Source organism: Penicillium pulvis (assembly GCF_028828015.1).
Source record: "Penicillium pulvis strain IBT 33274 chromosome Unknown contig_1_segment0_segment0, whole genome shotgun sequence".
Lineage (NCBI taxonomy): Eukaryota > Fungi > Ascomycota > Eurotiomycetes > Eurotiales > Aspergillaceae > Penicillium > Penicillium pulvis.
The window spans coordinates 1459357-1479727 of NW_026643074.1; the positions used below are offsets into that span (position 1 = coordinate 1459357).

General features: G+C 46.5%; 7 protein-coding genes across 7 annotated transcripts; 4 read left to right on the top strand and 3 right to left on the bottom strand.

Annotated features, from left to right (window-relative positions):
* Positions 1-646: 646 nt before the first annotated feature.
* N7503_003503 (class I adenylate-forming enzyme family protein) lies at positions 647-2544 on the top strand (the record flags this gene model as incomplete). The annotated part of the gene is made up of 5 exons (XM_057063050.1): positions 647-953; positions 1003-1733; positions 1787-1881; positions 1940-2061; positions 2111-2544. 5 exons carry the CDS (start codon positions 647-649, stop codon positions 2542-2544), a joined length of 1689 nt encoding a protein of 562 aa, XP_056923965.1.
* Positions 2545-2915: 371 nt separating this feature from the next.
* N7503_003504 (class I adenylate-forming enzyme family protein) lies at positions 2916-4858 on the bottom strand (the record flags this gene model as incomplete). The annotated part of the gene is made up of 5 exons (XM_057063051.1): positions 2916-3358; positions 3412-3533; positions 3593-3687; positions 3741-4474; positions 4540-4858. The coding sequence occupies 5 exons, from the start codon at positions 4856-4858 to the stop codon at positions 2916-2918; spliced, it is 1713 nt and encodes a 570-aa protein (XP_056923966.1).
* A 1295-nt stretch (positions 4859-6153) lies between these two features.
* Positions 6154-7896, bottom strand: N7503_003505 (GMC family oxidoreductase; the record flags this gene model as incomplete). Its single annotated transcript, XM_057063052.1, has 1 exon — positions 6154-7896. One exon carries the CDS (start codon positions 7894-7896, stop codon positions 6154-6156), a length of 1743 nt encoding a protein of 580 aa, XP_056923967.1.
* A 2163-nt stretch (positions 7897-10059) lies between these two features.
* Positions 10060-12135, top strand: N7503_003506 (catalase; the record flags this gene model as incomplete). The annotated part of the gene is made up of 11 exons (XM_057063053.1): positions 10060-10093; positions 10146-10275; positions 10346-10369; positions 10419-10626; positions 10690-10782; positions 10835-10842; positions 10896-11019; positions 11072-11359; positions 11414-11498; positions 11560-11988; positions 12059-12135. 11 exons carry the CDS (start codon positions 10060-10062, stop codon positions 12133-12135), a joined length of 1500 nt encoding a protein of 499 aa, XP_056923968.1.
* Positions 12136-12674: 539 nt separating this feature from the next.
* N7503_003507 (uncharacterized protein) lies at positions 12675-13586 on the top strand (the record flags this gene model as incomplete). The annotated part of the gene is made up of 3 exons (XM_057063054.1): positions 12675-13041; positions 13101-13405; positions 13461-13586. The coding sequence occupies 3 exons, from the start codon at positions 12675-12677 to the stop codon at positions 13584-13586; spliced, it is 798 nt and encodes a 265-aa protein (XP_056923969.1).
* A 1735-nt stretch (positions 13587-15321) lies between these two features.
* Positions 15322-15604, bottom strand: N7503_003508 (uncharacterized protein; the record flags this gene model as incomplete). Its single annotated transcript, XM_057063055.1, has 2 exons — positions 15322-15524; positions 15577-15604. 2 exons carry the CDS (start codon positions 15602-15604, stop codon positions 15322-15324), a joined length of 231 nt encoding a protein of 76 aa, XP_056923970.1.
* Positions 15605-17212: 1608 nt separating this feature from the next.
* N7503_003509 (3'-5' exonuclease) lies at positions 17213-18992 on the top strand (the record flags this gene model as incomplete). Its single annotated transcript, XM_057063056.1, has 3 exons — positions 17213-17262; positions 17629-17793; positions 17876-18992. The coding sequence occupies 3 exons, from the start codon at positions 17213-17215 to the stop codon at positions 18990-18992; spliced, it is 1332 nt and encodes a 443-aa protein (XP_056923971.1).
* Positions 18993-20371: the final 1379 nt, after the last annotated feature.

The following is a 20371-nucleotide window of genomic DNA, read 5'->3' on the forward strand; positions in this document are numbered from 1 at the left end:
TATTTGGTTCCCGAGGCCCCACAAACAGTACATGTACTTGTTACAGTGCCGTATGTTGAGTTTGAGAACCGCCCCCGACCGCCTTCAAGTACCCACCTTATTTAGCTGATCGCTCTTAAACACGCTGATAGACAACACGATCACAACACGCGATTTCTGTTATTTCACGAGATTTACAAAGTCTCCAAATAGCTCCTAGCTTGCACAGGCTAGTGCCGTTTCTATCAACATCCATGATATGATATATGGTGCTTTGGCTGCCGAAAAGGGTAGCAAAATTCTATATAAATACCCAGGCTGGGGGGCCCAAACTCATCGTATACCACGTGTACTGCCAAATTTCCGCAGATACACATAGCTTCGAGACAACCAAGTAGAATGTGGAGCTGGGATCGTACTCGGGTAGATCATTTCTATCTTCGGAGGCCTGGACTACTGTCGGTGAAGAATAGTTCAGATGATCGGGAACCTTGAATTTTCATACAATGTCGTACATAAATTACAGTGTTCTTGTCAAACACGCCTTTCCTCTCTCTTTGAGAGCCCCGGCCGTCCGTAGATCTAAGAATATCTTCTTGCCGTGACTGCTATTTTGTCTCGGGCACATCTCAATCTTGCCAACAAAGGTGGCCTTGATAATCAGAGCATGGATTCCCCAAATTTAAGCTTTCCCAACGACCCCATATTCACCCAACTCGCCAGCCTCAGTCGCAACATCTCGAATGTGATTATTCATGATGATTATGGCATCCACGAAGGGTACAAAGGCCTTCTAGGTGACATAATACATCTTCGCCAAGTCTTGCGAGAGCAGCTTCCCCATCACTGGTTTGATGGCAGGGGAATTTTGGGGTCCGATGCCACGCCCATAGCATCTATAGCGGCGAGCGGATATTACTTCCTTGTTGGATTTCTTGCCGTTGCAGCAATTGGGGGGAAATTTGTGCCTTTGCGTGAGTAAACCCCTTTTGGGAAGATACGACTCTGACAACTAGCTGCCAGCAATCACTGGGCCTTTGACAATGACTGCCTGGGCTTTAGACAAGACAGATATAACATTCTGTCTTTCAGAGCCTAACGTAGCTACTCAAGCCACTGCAATTGAAGACCATATGAATGCGGCTGGGCGACGGCTTCAAATACTCCCCATCGAACGGGCGGGCTCAAGTTCGCATACGACGATGGAAATTGACGACAGTATAACAATTCCCAAGAGTGACACTTTATTAGTGCTCTTTACATCAGGCAGTACTGGACGGCCCAAAGGCGTTGCCCTTCCTCGTGAAAGATTCTTTTTCCAAGGCCAGCAAGATCCCACGGGATTATTTTTAGGGTTCCGGCCCCTAAACTATATAGGAAGCGTAATCCTTCCTATCACCAATGTCCTGCAAGGAGGGGGTGTACGTTTTCTCAGGCATGGCAGTGGTGTGTCGCACATCTGGGAGGCGTTCAAGGAAAGCAATATCACTTCTTCGTCGATTACACCTATTGCCTTGAAGGCTCTTCAAGACCATTATCTCACTACCATTTCACACCTGCCATCAGAAGAGTGTGCAGCTTATGTGTCTGGAATATCCAGACTACGCTTGGTCATTACTGCTGGCTCTATTCTGAACCCCGATACGGCTAAATTTTGGAGGAAACTCACAAATATGCCAATTGTTCCCGCCTTTTCTACGACTGAACTAGGAGGACCGACCATCACTGTACCACTTGGTACGCCCTTCATCGATGTTCGTATCCCTTAGCATGAAGAAGGTTTCTACTTTACTAATAATAGTGTCAGCGTTTGATGGGCGAGCCAATCAGAGGTGCTGAAGTCAAGGTATCTGGAGGAGATATTGGCGAGCTTTGCATCAAAGTTCATGGAATGTTCACACAGTAAGGCTAGATAGACCTTACACCACCTGTTGTAATTGCCTTCTGACATGGTATGTAGTTATTTGGGCGACGAGGAAGCCACGAAATCTGCGTTCGATAATGAAGGGTTCTACAAAACAGGTGACATAGTTCGTCAGGTCGGAAACCAATACTTTTACGAAGGCAGAGCGTCATGCGATTGTGAGAAGCTCCTGTTTTACGACTCACCCTCTTACTAACAACTGGCCAGGGATTCGGTATTCGTCCTTTACCATATCGGTCATTGAGCTTGAACAGCGTTTGAACAGCCTTCCGTACATATCTGAAGCCCATGTTCTGCCAGTCATGAATTATGAAGTCAGAGAACTTGTTGCAGCGGTCGTTCGCCTTCAGACTATGGGCCTTGACCAAAAAGATGCCTTGGAGGTTAATCTTCAGAAAATACGTCAGGATCTCTCTTCAACCACAGAGATTTACAAACTACCAGCACTTCTGCGAATTCTGAAAAGTGAAGAAGGAACCCCCGTCACTGCTTCCGGTAAGCCCTTGAAGAACAAGATGCGGGAGACGTTTTTTCAGAAGTCAAGTGATCCAAAAAGTACTTACGCTGTCCCGGGCGTAGAGTTTTGGGAAAGTGCAGTTGATTTGAACTTTGTATTGAAGGCTAGGAACTTAGCTAAATAATGAAGAACGGAAGAGTTCCCTTTTAAAGTCTACAGTGGGGCTTTGCCGATGATATTATTCAAATTTTGATCGGATTCCAGCATGGATCGGTGCAGGTAGAGTGGTAAAAGGGAGTTCATGATAGGTAAATAAGCAAACTCTAGAAGACTTGATCATTGGAAAAGCTTCAAGGAAAATTGTAATACGAACCAGATTATCAGCTTGCTTCCATCAGAATGCAAAGAGAAAGAATTTAGCGATTAATAGCGCTAGTAGATGGTATATTCTTGGCAGGTAAATGAGACCTAGGTCTACGCAACGCAGTGACACAGCTCCAGTGGGTCCTGGGGGAATCTGTCGAGGCCATCTTTTGAACAGTACAAGGAGAATCATTAATCACTGCGCTGTAACCCGCACCAATCCCATGGTCGCGTCTGTCTGAGGCCCTGCTCGATCCCATTGCCCCAGAATGCTGTATGGGGCCATGAATACCCTTTAGGGATAATGTTTTCGATGCCAAAAAACTTCTGTAGCAGTCCTGGTTTGATAGACTTGCCGCCCGCTGTCCGTGGGATTTCTTCGCTATCTTGAAGAATCCTCAGAAGCGCTGGCAATTTGTGAGTGGCCAGGGTTGCGGATAGGTCCTTGCGAATCTTCTTCAAAGTAATTGCCTCTCCGTTGTCAGAACAAGACTTGAGTCGAACAATAGCTGCTGCAAGTTCTTTTGCTTCGTGATCTGGAGCCCCGATCACATACGCCTCTTTGATGTAAGGGAGATCAATGAGACTTCCTTCAAGCTCGACTATAGGGATGCGGTACCCGTAAAATAGAACAACTGATGAAAAAGCCAGTTAGCTTGAATCTAGTAAAGCTACAAGCACGCCTTACAATCAGTTGAGACCCGCCCTTCGAAGACATATTGGTCTCCAACGCGGCGCAAAATGTCTCCAGTTCGGAAGTATCCCTCCTCGTCGAAAGCACGCTTGGTCGCCTCTTCGTCATCCAGGTACCTGGTAGATAACAGTCAGCCAGATGAACAATAATTCCGTATATCGATTGGGGGTCTCACTCGGAGAATGACAGGTGAGTCTTTACTAAAGCTTCTCCATAGTCCCCGTCGGATAACTTCAGGGAGACCCAAGGCCAAGGTACACCAACTGAGTACTAAATATGCAATGATTAGAGAAGCCAGATTACTTCAAGAGTTGACTACTAACCTTCAGTGTGGAGCCAGTCTGCGTTTTCGTCACAGGTCCCGTCTCCGTTAGTGCGTAGGAATTGTTAATGATATTCTTTCCTAGAATATCGCGCCAAAACTGGAGAGTACTATCTTCAATCATAGCACCAGAGCTGGCAATATCATTCAGATTCCTAAGATTTTGCAGGTATTGGTTCAAGTCCTCCTGGGGAAGATGACTGAGGTTGTTTTCGAAGTAGTCTCGGAGCTCTCTGAGGCTTGTCGGATTCAAAGACATATGAGTGAACGGGACCTTGCGAAAGTACTCCCAGAAGACATCCGGTCCAGGTCTGTTTGGAAGAATATGTACCGCATGACCTTGGAGGACAGGCTGAATCAACGACCTTAAGCCGCCAACCCAATGCGGTGGGCGATAAGATATAACAACCCTATTGTAATCGGTACTGGACGGATATTGGTACCTGCGACGAGGAAACACAACACCCTTGGGCCGGCCAGTTGTTCCAGAAGTGAAGATGACTACTGCTGGCTGCTCGGGAGTGAATGTCAAGTGATCATCAGTTGCAATCTCAAAATTTTGAAGATTTTCCTCGGTCTGAGGAATCTGAACAACTGCTATATCGGTGCTTGCTTGTTCAAAGATGTATTCCTTGATGGCAACCGATTGCGTGATGCGATTTTCCGACGCGAGCAAGATACTGGACTTCGTCTTCTGAAAGAAATACTTGGCCTCTTCGGGAAGGACACCAGACGCTAGAATAAACATGGACACGTTAGTATCCTCTCGATCAATCTGCATTTCTCATGAGCCAACTTACCCAAAGGCACAACGACTCCTCCCATGGCCAGAATGGTAATAAAAGAAACGATGAAATTGTAATCGGCATCAGCTAGGATACAAACGTATGGGCGCTCCTGATTGATAATTCCTTGCTCGTCAAAGGAAGAGGGCGGCAGACTCTCTCTCAAGGTAGCGCGCAGCCGTGAAACATCGTTCAAGAGTCGATTGTAAGTAAACTCAAGGCCAGTTGGGTCGTGGATAATCGGTCGCTTGACTTGTGCCGCAAGAGAGGCCAGTTGATTGAATATTGGGTCATTGGGGAACCTCTGCACGCGCTTGTTCCTTGTTTGTGTCATTGTGACCTCTTCGGGATGCGTGAAGTTCTGGCAATTATGTTAAGAACGCGTAGCAAGTGCTCTGAGAAGAAAACGCTAAGGTTCAAAGAACTACAGCCGACTAAAAATGACTATTAATTCAGCTGATCGGGCAATTGAAGACCATTCCTTAATTAGACTGGCAACATGCCCATCTTAGCTGAAGGGTACGAGATCCACCTCACATGCGACGAACCGTGGAATGTATCGTAAATACACCGTATCGATCGACACTAGAAATACTAGATCCATCGTCTATATGGATCTTGATGAACCCCACAATCGTACATCAACTTGTATCTCTCAACAATACTGAAGCATGAGACCCACCTCGCAACGAACCGTGTACGTACCGTGTACGTACCGTGTAACGTACCATGTAACATACCGTAAATACATCATATCGATCGACATGACACATACTATATTCATCGTCCAGATGGTTCTTCACGAACCCCGCAATCCTGAATCAAATTGTATCTCTTAGCAATAACTAAACTTAGTGCCCATTTTCAATGCTACTAGGTAATAATGGTACGACATGTCTATAGAAGGCCCGTATGAGGGCCTGAGGACAGGCGGACAAGCGCCTGAGAACACTTCTATAGTTATGCTGCGGGACCTGCCCGTAGAACAACAGGCTGGAGAAACCTTGGAAGGTTATCACGATATTGTTTAGATAAGCCACACAGTAACTCATTGTCTTTCACAAGCGAGCGGGCCACCCAAGCCAGCGGGCCACCGCAAAACACGTAGTAGATAATCAATTTCTATAAGTGGTTGAGTTACAGATATATACTTGTAGCTCGAAATCGCCAATTTATTGCTGAGATACAACCCGTGCGAGACCCCTCTGTTACTTTATATTAGGTAGTAAGGCCGGGGTGCTTTCCTGCCATATAATATTGCGATATCAGCTTTTAGTGCACTGGTATGCTGGGCATGGTTTACAAACGTTGAAATTCTTTTATAGTATATACTGATGAATATCCCAAGTCCATGCCCACATAAATCTCGGGAACATCTACATTGTCGTGCTTAGAATTTAAAATGTACTGGGCTTTCTGATGGATGGAATAAAACTTGAGCGTCCTTAAAATGAGATTTCTTGAAAAGCAAAGAAATGAAGTGCGCTCATCTTAGTGCACGGCATACAAACAAGCCAACAAACCCATCAACCATTCGGGAACCGCATAAGTTGCCGTGAACAGCTGTTCTTCCTTGGAAGATTCAAGCGCCCCCCTACTTTGAATGTTTGGGCCCCAAATAGTCCCAAACTAGTTGTAGTAGTCTGAGTGATCACGCTTGATAGCATCAGCACCCTTCTCAGCCACCATGTAGACCGAGTTCTGGATGCGGCAGTCGGGAATAACAGGAATGACAGATGCGTCGATAACACGGAGATTCTTGATACCGTGCACCTTGAGATTAGGATCAACAACACCCTGCTGGATATCCTTGGACAGACGGGCGGTACCACAGGGGTGGAAAGAAGTCTGCGAACGATCCAACACGGTTCGCTTCATCGCTACATCATCGTCCAGCGGCATATCCCAAGGGTATTCGTCCTCAACAATATCCTTGAAGCCGTCGCCATTCTTGAGTACATCGTAAGCGTACCTGATACCTTCACGAACGGCAATGATGTCAAGGTCGTTGTTGAAATAGTTCAAGTTGATGTTGGCTTGCACTAGGGGATCCGCGCTATTAAGCGTGACCTCACCGTCCTCGGAGACGGGACGAACGAGGTCTACCATTACCGTCATATAGCTACCCTTGTTAGGGTGGGGGAAGTGCCACTGGAAGGCACTGCCAAATAGAGGGATAAAATCAAGCTCGAAATGAGGTTGACCATATGGGCAGAAGGGATCCAGACCACCGTTAGCAGCCTTTGCTTCGCGGTACTCTGGAGATTTCTCTAAGTATTTGTCGATACGAGGGAAACCGATCATCTCTAGGAAGGGTGATGCCATAGGACCAGCATGACTCTTGGCGTAAGCCGACAAAGCCTGGTCATGGAGAGCACCTTTCCGTAAGACGTGGCTATCCATTGAGAAATCATCCTTTAGACGAAGGACGAACGGAACACCTGGGTGATCCATAAGGTGCTGACCGACGTGGCGTGAGTCGACAATCACGGGGATTCCATGTTTGTTTAGCTCAGGGGCCGGTCCGATACCGCTAAGCATCAGCAGCTTCGGAGTTTCGAAAACGCCCTGAGAGACGATAACTTCACGTGTGGCATAGAAGCTAAGCTCTTGCCCAGATCCGGTGATCACTGTCACACCCTTAGCCGAGCGATCGGCCTCGTCGATGATAAGGCGCTTCGAGTGAACCTCAGGTAGAATTGTGATGTTCGACTTATCCGCAACCGCAAGGAAACTACCCGAGCGCCGACCCTTATAGATAGTGTTGACACTGTGTGCCAGGCCACGCATTGTTCCATCGAAGATGTTCTCAGTGACAGGTTCACCGGTAGATTTCCAGGCTTGAGTAAGCAGCTCACGGAAACCCTTCATCTCAGGGAGAAGCTCGGCATGGGCGATTGGGATCGGACCACCGCCTCCGATCTTCTTGAGGTCCGGCGAATACAAGCCAGCGTCGTCGTGATAAGTCACACTCTTGCGAAGGTAGGGAACAAGAGGATCCCAGGTCCACTCTTTCCCGCCGTATTTCTCCCACATGTCGAAAGTACCCTTAGAACCAGGCACCCAGGAGAAATAGTTCAGGGATGAACTACCACCAAGGGCCTTTCCACGAGTGTTGGGCTTCTCAACACGCTCGTAGTCAGGACGCTTGACCATGGTCGTCTTGTAGGCCCAATCGTACTGGCTACCTCGGATTTCCATTGCCATTGCGGGTGTTCGGATGTCTTCGTTATCCTTAGAGCTGCCAATACCAGCTTCAAGGACCAGGATTCTGGCATTGGGGTTTTCTGCGAGACGGCAAGCAACAATGTTGCCTGCCGTGCCACCTCCAACGACAATGAAATCAAAACGAGCACCGTCTTGGACAGTCATGATGAAGATTGATGAAATTTGTGATTGAGGGAGATGATAAGAAATATGCTGGTTTGGTGTAGGAGAAATATCCCACCCTTTATGCTAGAGCTGTTTCTCTGAAATTTCGCTCATCATTCATCGCGCTGGTGCATAGAGTTCTTGGTGGGGTTCATGAGCCCGCTCGGTTGATAAGACATGAAATGGCAAACACATTATTACGTTTTGTGAAGCTGATTATGGAATAACTATCAAGCCAATAAAAAATGGTATACAGTGGTGATCAGGATTTTAGTATCGTTATTGGGCCCTTCATGGTTGCCTTGAGGGATGTTCAGAACGAACCCCACCTAGAGGAAACGCAATCAGACTAATTGGGGTAGTCAAGATAGCCAATTCCTCACCTTGGGATCTTTCCAAAGCTCAAATAGATGAATCTGATATCAGACCACCGATCTATTGGGGTGAAAGTCCCGCGTATTGTATGCTGGTGGAGATAAATCGCTCCACGTCAACACGACGTGGGTGCATACTCACACCAATCGGGTATTACTAGTTCGCCAGTAAGGTCACCAGCTTAGGCACTAGTGTCGGCGGAAATTTAGTTCGCTTCCGGTGGACCAGACTACCATCTCTAGTCCATTCTGTGATAAGCAAGACTTGTTATGTCTCCGATAATAGATACCACGAGCATTATCACTTGTCTTCTATTGGATTCAAGCACTGGTAATGGAAGACGTAAGCTTTATGACTCTACACACTAACAGTAGCAGATTTTCGGAGCCGACTGTGAAAGGGCAAAGTATATTGCATATCCACTCTCCACAGCGGCCGAGAGGTGAAACGTTCAGCTGTGCAATATCGCTCGGGAACACCGGCAAAGATTCCTATTTCGTTGCCCCGCCTTCTCGTTATGCACAAACCTCATGATATACCCCCAATAAAGTCCCTGCAGTGATCCTTAATCACAATGCAGGCTAAGAAAGGGGTAAAGGTACCAGACCTTGGGCCTTCACGAGGGCCGTGCCGCAGTCTATTTGGGATGACCGGCAGTAAATGGGACTTGCTCAATTCGTGAATACGAGCTATAAAAGCCCTTCACGAGTGATTGGGTGGGCTTTCTGAAAGCGACTATACTCCATGCAGGATGTAAGACTCGTAATCCACTTTCTAGCCCCTCGGTGGACGTCATTGACTTGGATGCAGGCAGCAAAGCAGTAGCTCAACGAATCTAGGGATCAAACTCGTCTATCACTTTTCCATTGGTCTCGTCCTCTTTCCTCATCAGGGTGCATGCATATTATTCTCACATAATGCGAGTCCGATGAATGGCACTCTCAGCCGTGTCGCACACCTCAAGACAACAGGACTTCCTCGAGGCTGATAACCGTATAATAAATGTAGTATAGTTTGCCAGTACCAGCCGGCCAGGGAAATACTTTCAGTACAGGTAGTCAATTAGCAGAAGCCCGACGCTGAGCTCAATATATCTCGAAGCAGTATTTTCTATCCGATCATCTTTGTTCTCATGCAAGTGGATCCTGCAATTGAGATGAATGCCCTGCAAAAAAGCTGCACCTAGTTTCTGCTTCAAACTACTATTGTCAGGCCCCACATTCCGAGTCCTGCCAGCTGGCACCGATCATAGCCCCGGTGTTGATTCGGCCGGTTGAAGCCCCATAAGGTACTCCATAAGTGTAGCAGTTGAGCTCCAACAAGGTTAGACCTCAAGAACGTGGGTCCGAGTTCAGCGCATTTCTGCACTAACCAGATTAGGTAGTGGTAATCAGCCAATCAGGGGTCCGCCCTCAGAGTACCGAACCTTTCGGGTAGATAGTAGTCTCGGTCTGCTTCTTACATCAGCTTTGGGTCTTGGCCATTGGGGACTAGGACTGCATACGTGCGTCACCTCGTGCGGAGAGATAGTGGTATAGGGTAATGTCAGCGAGGGGTCATTGACGGTGGATCCTTTCTGTTATCGAGTTCCAATGTTCCAATGACTGTAAGGGTAATACTAACAGCCAATGCAAATCCATCTAAAACTAAGGACTGCGAGATGAGCTTTCCCCAAGCTTAAGACTATATAAACTGCACCTCTCGGCGAGTCCGAATCAGCAATTGCGATTTGCACGTCTCTTTCATTATTCCTATCACCATCATCCAATTGCCATATTACCATCCAGCATGGGCGACAACAAATACTACACTTTGGCTGAAGGTACAGAACCTATTTTAATCTTGAAGATGTCCTCAAAGCTGACTGTGTACAGGCTGCCCTTTTGCAAGCAACAGCGCGGCCGTTCTGATGCGGGGCAGACAGGGTGGCGGGCTTGGGTTGCTTCAGGATACTCAGCTTATTGAGACCTTGGCTCATTTCTCTCGCGAGAGAATTCCGGAGCGGTAAGTGTCTGTGCAACCAATCGGTTAATTTTGATGTCCCTGCAGTATACTGATGTTAAATCTCGAATAGAGTGGTTCATGCCAAAGCTGTTGGGTAAGCTGTTAAGATCCCCCTGAAACTTGCTCAAGTTGACCCTCTGTAGATGTTATGGCGAGTTCGAAGCCACCCGTGATTGCTCCGACTTTACCTGTGCCAGCTTCCTCAAGGCCGGAAAGAAAACACCAGTGCTTCAGCGCGTGTCAACGGTCGGGCCTGAGTCTGGATCTGCTGATACTTCTCGCGATGTGCACGGGTGGTCAATGAAGCTTTACACGGACGAGGGAAACCTCGATTGGGTTTTCAACAACACGGTATGCTCGATCGCTAATCACCTTATACTATAATGCTTCGGCTAACTTTTATTGCCACCTTAGCCTGTCTTTTTCATTCGCGATCCGATCAAGTTCCCCTCAATGAACCGATCCCACAAGAGGCACCCCCAATCCCATCTTCCCGACGCAAACATGGTAAGTCCTCCTGCTTTTAGCCGGTGATAAACGAATCTAATTAGAATCGCAGTTTTGGGAGTATGTTTCTTCCTCGGGCTCCACTTCGTGATTCGGACTCTAATTCATTTCAGCTTCCACGTCGGCAACCCGGAAGGCATACATCAACTTCTAGTCCTTTTCAGCGACCGTGGCACACCCAAATCCGTTCGTTACATGAACGCGTACAGTGGACATACATATAAGTTCACGAAAGCGGTAAGCTATGGTTGCTACATGCTCAAGATTTTTTCACTAAGATTACATTCAGGATGGCTCGTTCAAATACGCCAAAATCCACGTGAAAACGCAGCAAGGGGTACAAAATTTCAGCAGCGCGGAGGCTACTAAGATCGCCGGAGAGAACCCAGACTACATGATTCAGGACATGTTTGAGGCCATCGAGAGAGGTGACTACCCTATTTGGAATGTCTACGTTCAGCTGATGAGCCCCGAAGAGGCCGAAAATTACAAATGGAATATCTTTGATATGACCAAAGTCTGGTCGCACAAGGATTTTCCTCTGCAGAAAATTGGTCGTCTTACTATGAACCGCAATGTGAGTCTTCATAATCATTCTCATATACTCAGTGTAGTGGCTGACCTCGAATAGCCGCGAAACTATTTCGCAGATATTGAGCAAGCGGCATTTTCGCCATCGACAATGGTTCCGGGGTTCGCTGCGTCGGCTGATCCAGGTAAGTCGGAAGATTCCATTGATTAATTTTCCCAAGCTTCATGATACTGACTTAATATAAGTTCTGCAAGCCCGACTTTTCGCATATCCTGACGCGGCCCGATACCGACTCGGGGTGAACTACCAGCAGCTCCCTACCAACGCAGCCAAGTCTCAAGTCTACTGTCCTTTCCAGAGGGACGGAAAGATGCAATTTGGCGACAACTATGGTGGGGACCCTAACTATGTTGGCTCCTCGATTAAGCCCACCAAGTTCTATCAGGAAGTGAAAGAAACAAATCCCGCAGCATTGTACCTGCACACCGACCATGAAAAGTGGGCGGGGGAAGTTTCGGCCTATACCAGCGAGATCACCGACGCAGACTTTGTCCAGCCCGCAGCATTGTGGGAGGTCATTGGCCGGGAGCCTGGTCACCAGGATAGGCTTATTGACAATCTAGTCTCCAGCTTGAAGGGTGTTAAGTTCCCTGAACTGCGCAAAGGTGTCTATAGTACGTACTCTACTAAAACCTTCGAAGAAGATTCGTTCATTGCAGTGCAAGTCTAACACTGAAATTCTAGGCCTTTTTAGTCGTGTCAACAAGGATCTCGGGTCGAAACTGCAAAATCGTACTGAAGCAGCCATTAAGGCCGCGTGAGATCGATCTGCAGGAAGGGTATTTCTGCTGCGCTTTTAGACTTGGCTTTGTCTCCGGAAGGCAATGCTATTTGATTTGAAATTGTCTGTTCTTATTTATGAAAATGATAAAATGACAACACTAAAATGATAGTCAATGGTCCGAGCAGTGTAAAAATCTTTATTTTCCTTTTATAACTCTACCGAACCATTGTCGTAAAATCGAGTACACCGGTGATGGACCACAGACCGAAGCGTGTGGCGGCGGTCGGGTCCATGGGTGTGGCTTAGAAAGCCACACAAATATGACGAATGAGACCGACTAGACCGCGCTTGGTGCATAAGGCAAAACTTCTACCGAACAAGCCCTTGTGGTATCACCATACTCGGACCCGACCCCTGTGGGCCAAGGTTTCAGCTGAGCCAGTGTCCGAATATCCCTTACTCTGCCCGAATTCTCGTGTAGAGCGAGTCTATCATGTGATCTTTATCTCCCACCCCACATTTCGATCCGTCAACTTCGCTGTCTTAACAGCACCTGTTCATGGCCAAGAAAAAAAAATGTCTCTGCCGGTCTCCAGCTCCTCAAGTGGAACATCCCATTTCAAATTTGTGATGGGTGGTATACAATCGGAAGCTCGGAGCCATGCTATGAAGGAGCACTGGAAGCGGCGAAATCAGCACAGGGAGGCGAATAAGCATATCCGAAAGAGATCATCTCGAACCTTGCTTCCGCGCTCGACGAGTAGCTCTTCAGGGATGCAACAGGATGAGGACTCCGACGTAATCGAGAACCAAGAAGAAAATCACGGCATTCCAGCTCAGCTATTGTGCGGTACGAGTTGTGCGCTGTCGAGCTCGAGGCCTGACCCATTCCAGACGTGTCCTGTTCACTTGACGAGCCAGCATCAGAAACTTTTGCATCACTGTATGTATGAGGATTGAAGGCATCGATGCTTGTGGAAAATTTTGCTGACGGGATTGTAGGGATTAGCACTCATGCAGCTATGATGTTCGAAAATTTGGATGTCACCGAATTCAATCCGATGAAGGATGTTTGGTTCCCACTGGACCTTTCAAATTCTTCTTCTTTCAATTGCATCATGGCGCATTCAGCTGCACATTTATCTCACCTATACGCCGGCACTCCCCCGGGACGAGGAACGAATTCTTCTGATGCCTTGAAATATAAGATCGAGGCTGTCCGAATACTACGCCTTTGGTTAAGCGATCCTGAGAAAGAGCTAAGCGATGACTCTTTTGCTGCTGTTGTTCGTCTGCTCACGTTTGAGGTATCAGCCAAGAAGAATGTCCCTGTGAAATAATGACTGACCATTTTTCACTCAGCGATACTGGGGTACAGTGGAAGACTGGAAAATCCATCGTGATGGCTTACAGAGAATGATTGACGCCAAAGGTGGTGTCCAAGCGCTCCACCAGAATTGGCGGTTGGAACTTGTGGTTTATCTGTAGGTGCATATCATGATAAGTATGAAAGGCTGCGATACTGAAAATTTTCCAGTGTCTCGTTAATGTCGCGGCCATCATGGCTCGAGTCCGCGAACAACCTCGAACGAATTTCTCGCCCTCTTTTCTCACCCCCCGTTATGCAAAATTCCCCCTCTTTTGACATCCAGAAGGTCCGCTGCCTTTGGCTGATATCATTCATTCAAGACATGAGAACCTTCATGGGTTCTTTCTACACAAGAGGGCTTTCTTCATTCCCCTCTACTCATGACGCAGTCGGACTTTTGCGTCAACAATTCCAACTCTCTATCCATTCTTCTTCTTGTGACGCTTACATCACAGAGTGGGAAGCCGAAATGCTGGCGTGTTTGTTTTCCATAAGTGTCCTAGTACAGGAGTCAATTTCCTTCCTGTCAGATGGGGATTCGACAACACCCACTGGAACAAACCCACTTGATGGATTGGAGATATTTTTAAGGGATTCCAGACATGTTTGGGGGAATTCAGTCCATAACTTGCGCTCTGTGCTATATGAATGTCTGAGAAGACTCTCTACAGAGGGGGAATACAAGGTGAATTATGTTATGGACCTGGTGCAGGTTCTGGGCACCTTGAGTCTGGAAGCGCGCCAAGGAGTCGAGAAATGTCTCCTCAATCTGCTTTACTGCCTTGGGAAAAACAACAAATACTCAAACTCACTATTAGTAGATGACGGATGGACACCAGATTCGCTTTTGTCATCAATGCACGGACATTGAAGCATGCAGTCATGAATGTAAGTAATTAAGTTAGAAAAGTATATTAATTAAACTTAGTGAGATCAATTCCACAATAGTGATCCGTTGGCTGCGCTCTCTTTCCGATGCAAAATGTACTTTGTCAACGGGGGCTGGTTTTCCTGGAGCCATTCGGTCTTTATAGGTTGTTGATAACTATCGCGGAGAGCTGCCCGAGATCTCAGCTAAAAAGTAACCTCAGTATTTACCAGTAATGTTCGAAAATATATGACCACCCATCACGAGGGCGTGCATGTGTGAGCAGCTAGTCGTTCGCTGCTGTTTGTTGTAGCTCAGAGAAGTCTGTTTGGGGACAAGTAGCGAGCTTTGTCAGCTTGAAGAAGTCGAATTTCACTAACGTTCGCTGACAATTCTTATCTGCCATATAGCCCCTATTTATAAAGCGAAACTGTCAATATAAAGGCTGGGTACCAGAATGTGGTGACATGCGAATTGCAGTTTAAGATCCACCTCTTTCCTTGCTGGGTCGGCTTGGCACTCAAGAAGTAATCAGTGAACGGCTGAGGGAGGTGTTCATGTCAGACTGTTGCGAAAGAGCGAATATAGGGTCATTTCAAAGAGCAAATTATTGCACGCTGCATATTATAAGAGAAAAGAAGTTTCACAGTGATAGTTGCTCGGATATCATCATTCCTATGCAGCAGTGGCTTTGAAACAACATTCTTTGATGACCCGCTCTACCCCTACATTTGATGCATACTTATTTGGCTATTGCTTTTGCATTAGTTTACATGAGAACATTTAGCTTTCGCTCATTAAGCAAAGCGGGGATATTTTAAGATCATTTTACTAAATTTTGTTCAAGCAGGGAAAGCAACGGAGAGTCTCTCTATCTGCTGATAAACGGACGTCATATATTGAAGAGTTCTCGAAAGACATCTTGATTGATCACAAATACGGAATAAGATCGAGCAAATCATCGGTTTAGGCACATGATAAAAACCTCACATCAGGCCACCATATGTCTCTCCTTCTGCTTCTTCATCCTCCTCCTTGTGATACCAATCCTTGTACTTATCCTTCTCACTTTCCTTGTGTGGTGCCTCGGACTGCGATTCGGGATGGTCTTTATTATCTTCATCATGGTGATGGCCGTGATGTTCAAAAATCCTCTCCACAAAATTTTCGTGATGCGGGGGTTGGGATTCTGCATTCCATCAATACCGAGAAAACCAAAGGCAGCAAGCAGCTTAACAAACTTTGAGACGGAGTCTGAGGCGGAGACATGCTGTTCTTTGGAGCGAGTGATAAGGTAATTGGGAATTTGGGCTCTGTGGCTAGAATTGGAAAAATGAAAACATCTTATCTGCAATGAATGTGTGGGAAATTTATATCTTGGGTGAAATTGAATTGCAATGGACATGATGTCAACACTTTGGATAAAATACATTGGGCGAATCAAAATGTTATGTGGTGGGTCGCGTTCCGTATATTGAGGTCACGGATCCATGGTTTGGTGTCGATCTCATCTGGTTCCCCGATTTCGAAAGGCGACCCTTGCGGACTATCAGCCAGGATTGGTCATAATCATAAGTCGGACTTTGACCGTAGATATCACTGAAGGCTCTCCGCCAACAATACCCGTCTAACTACTCCACTTGGCTAAGATAGGTAGTACTACCAGAACTAGGCTTGATCCACGTTGTACAATCGATCTGGCGCAGTTACCCCGCAAGCCGTGGCCCGTGGATTCATAATCATGAGAAACACGTGGTTTAAACTTGCAAAGTTCGTCCGACGTTCGCGTCACCGCATTTCAATAATCACAGGGTCGCGCGATCAAGTTGTAATCGGGACCATATAGCAAAAAGATGCAGCTATTCCAACATCTACCGCTTGATCACTTCCATACATAATAATACTGGTCAAATTGCATTAGAATCATGTATATAGAAGTACGGTCTGCCAGGTCAAGACAGCACAGTCAGCACGGTGAGCATGTCAGCTGTCATACAAGAGCGAGTGCAAGAGATGTTAGAAGTATTCACGTTCTCAGAACAACATATTATAGGGAACGCTGGTTGGCCGCAAACTCGGTGATGTGCAGGCCGATCCAGCAGCACGAATCTATATTGGAACAATACCTACCAACACAAGCTGCACGAGAGAGCCAGGGCAAGCACCCGTAGGGCTTAGATGAGAGACGTGTAAAAGCGTGATATCCTACTACCTTCGAGGTGCTAGATACTATCCGTACCCAGAATACCCGCCCGCATGGATGGCCGAGTCAAATTAATACGGAACTCTTTTACTGACCCTTCATTATTATATTAGTGCAGTAACTCACTAAGCAAATTTAATGGACATAATCAATTGTAATTATAACCAAAATACCTGGGTTGGTAGGCATTTTTTATCTAGCAGACTATTTACTTCAGTCTACAGTATCGCGTTCTATGCCATTACCAGTGGTAACCTGCTCCGTATCATCTATAGACGAGCCATGGCGTCTATGGTGACAATAACCGCAAGAGCTAATCATGAACTTTTGGTGAGTGCTAATCTTCCGAGTGCATGTTGGTCCTACATCGTGCGACCGGAGTGTAAAGAGGGGGCGATCCAAAAATAGTGTGAGAAGAGGGGGTGATTCGCAGACCAGCGCGATCGCCATATTGGCTCAAATTGGCTCTTCTAATTAGTTGAAAAACCAGTAGTTGGAAGCCATTAGGCTATTTTCGAGATAACAAGTCTTACAGATAGTTCCCTACTGTGATGACTTTTGACTAGACCAACAAGGCGGATTACGATCTCTTCTCCTTAGAGCCAGCCAAGATAAGATCGCGTGGCCGCGCCACCCCACGATTATGGCGAAGCAACGTAATGCAGTGCCTGACCATGAACCGTGCTGCGGAAACCCCTGTACCTACCAATGGCTTCGCGCCACGGTATGCATGAACTCGACTACGTGTATGCTTTCGAAGCCAGTCCTAGTCTCTGAGAGAGGAAATAAAAACTACCAACTGTCTCTCCAAATGTTTTCTTGGATTTCTTACACATCACTTTCATGGCTCAAAAGCCGGCTTCAGTTCTTGAAATGGCCGCAGATAAATCAATACGACTTTCATGTCCTGGGTGTGCGAAAGAAAATTTTCGGAGTTATGTTGGGGCGAGAAATCATTTCATAAAGGCGTCTCATTCCCTCGAGTGTTTTGCCTGCGAAAAAACATTCAAGGAGGAACTGGGCATTATACAGCATTACCAGAAGTGTATCAAGTCCAACGGCGCTTGCTCAGATATACCATCATCAAAAGTGCCATCATCAAGCGCACCATTATCAAGCGCACCATCATCAAGCGTAACATCGTCAAGCGTACCATCATCAAGCGTACCATCGTCAAAAGTGCCGTCGTCAAGAGTGCCATCGCCAAAACTGCCATCGTCAAATGCAGCGGTCAAACCAGTACCGCAGTCGAGAGGTGTACAAACAGATAACCCCGAAGAGACCTCGAAACCCCCTGAACAGGAGGTCGAAACCCTAAATTATCCTCTATTACATAGCCTACTGGCTTATATGCCAGTGACAAACCTCCAAGCGCTTCATATACAAGGCAAGGAACGTCAAAGCTACATTGCAACTAGCCCAAGTCTTACGTCGATACCAACAGAATCTCTATTAAACGCTACATCCGAGATTACGGTCTTGCCATTTGTTCTCAACAATCTCGAGCAAAATCTCATCCTACGGTATCTGCGCTCAAGGTGCCATTCATGGAATCGTCTTCACACGGAAGGTTATATCCTAGGTTCTGGCTATATCTCTGAAAACATAAACAACAACAAACGTGCACACAAGACATCCATCCGATTGCGTGACTTTCGGGACATTCCTCGTACGATACTATCAGTAGCGGGCAAAGTTAGCGCTATCGCCATCGACTGCGAGATGGTAGGCGTTAGAGGCGGTCGACAAACACTCGCCTTTCTCACCGCCATCAACTTTTTGACGGGTGAAGTGCTCATAAATCGCTATGTCAGTCCAATCGAAGACGTGATCGACTGGAGGTCCAAGTTCAGTGGCGTCACACCGACGATCATGGCCAGCGCAGTTGCCTCTGGTGCAGCATTTGGAAGCTGGCGAGAAGCGCGTGATAAATTGTGGGAATTCATGGACGAATCAACTGTGTTGGTTGGTCAATCTCTCAATTATGATCTTGAAGTACTAGGCATGACCCATGCGAAAGTGGTTGATTCTGCCATCTTGACCTCAGAGGCTGTCTTCCCCTCCGTTACATCTACGACGCCACTACCCCGTCAATGGGGATTAAAAAGACTTGCGAAGGACCTTTTGAGTTTGGATATACAGAATAGCAACTGTGGTCATAGTGCTTTAGAAGACACATATGCAGCACGAGACGTCGTCATCTGGTGTATTATGAACCCGGAGGAACTGAAAATATGGGCAGAAAATGCTGGGCGCCAGGAGGAAGAGCGCAAGTTGGCACAAAAACGACAAAAAAAAGGCAAGAAAGGTGCTAAGGGTAAGTCACCAGCAAATCAGGGCACTCGATATTGGGAAACCAATTCTAGCCGTGAAGATTACACCGAGTATCTTCAATGGTCAGATTTGGCGGAGGACCTTGGATGGCCTGAAGGTTATGATCCTTGGTCCGATTGATATGGAGTAATACTGGTGGACTTCCTCCAATATGTCACATTCTTAGCTATTCCCGACCGCTTTTGTCTATCTCATTAATTGTTTGTGTTACCTTCCTTTTGCTCTTCAAATAAATCTGTAGTTCGAAGCAGCAAACAATTAGGTAGTAGCCTCAGTTGCTCATTGTATAAGTAGAAATTGAGAAAAAGACAGAACGGATTTTCTGGCGGTTACCCATCTCATGGGCGCGTGCCTTGAGCTCCATCAATATTAAGGTGGGTGTCGCCTGATTAGTATAAGACGAAAGCCACCATTTACTAGCGGTACGTCGCAAACTTGAGCCGAGTCATCTCTAATTGCCTTGTAATCGTCGTTAATATACGACAGATTGACTATGATCGTAGCTTGCTTCCTTGAGCCACACTCATCTCAAGGCTAGCGCTCTGACAGTGAGCCCCAAAAATTCACAATGGTGCAGAAACGGTGAGACTGGTACTGTAAATATCTTGTTCCCGGTTCCCCATTCGGATGATGAATTTGATTGCTCATAGAATGGCTCGGCGGTGAGAGCCTGGCTTAGGCAGCCGTGCAAAATCTCCACAGACTTTGAAAGCCATTATCAGGATATATATGAGTAAAATGATGGGAAATGCCTGATACTGGTTCTTTATTGAAAATGACCAAATAAGTATTGTCTCTTCCGTAATTATTGGTCCTACCGATGCAATTAGATTGTCATCAAGACTCAGATATAGGTGTAATTCCCGAGGTCATAGATTGAGTTACAGGCAAGATATTCTTAGCAGGGCCCCAGCTTAAGGCTTAGCATACGCCATTTGCTTTCTCGCGGAATCAAAATCCGCTCATTTCCCCGAGGGCGGCGGCCCCTTCGGGTCTAGCTTTTCTGGTACGCTACTAGTTACTAGTCTCAATATGGGCTAGCTTGACTGTTCTCATGAACATAGGCTTCAAACATCCAGCCTTTGCTGGGATCTAGATCTTCATCGCTTCTGTAGTCAAGCCCCACTGATGCTAGCGTCAAGACACTAAAGATAAGTGGCTAAAAAGGATGGCTAGACTCACCAGTTAAATCTCTAAGAACACGCGTCTTCCTCCATATAGATGCAGAGTGTACGTCTCCAGGGGCTCCATCACCGCGAAGAAAGAGCCAATGTAAAAGTATAAGTAGCTCCAATATCATACATACTGCACCATAATATTGTTTCTATGAGCTTGCCTTGTCTCATAGTTGAGCCCCGAGGTCGTAAGTACAAGATTTGCGATCCAAAGCAGGAATATTTGCGGGATTGCTAAGGACATTTGTTTGTGCAGCTACTTCCAAGATTGATTTGACCTAATTCCGACTTTGCGAAGCAGGACTGTCATTATATTGAGGTTTC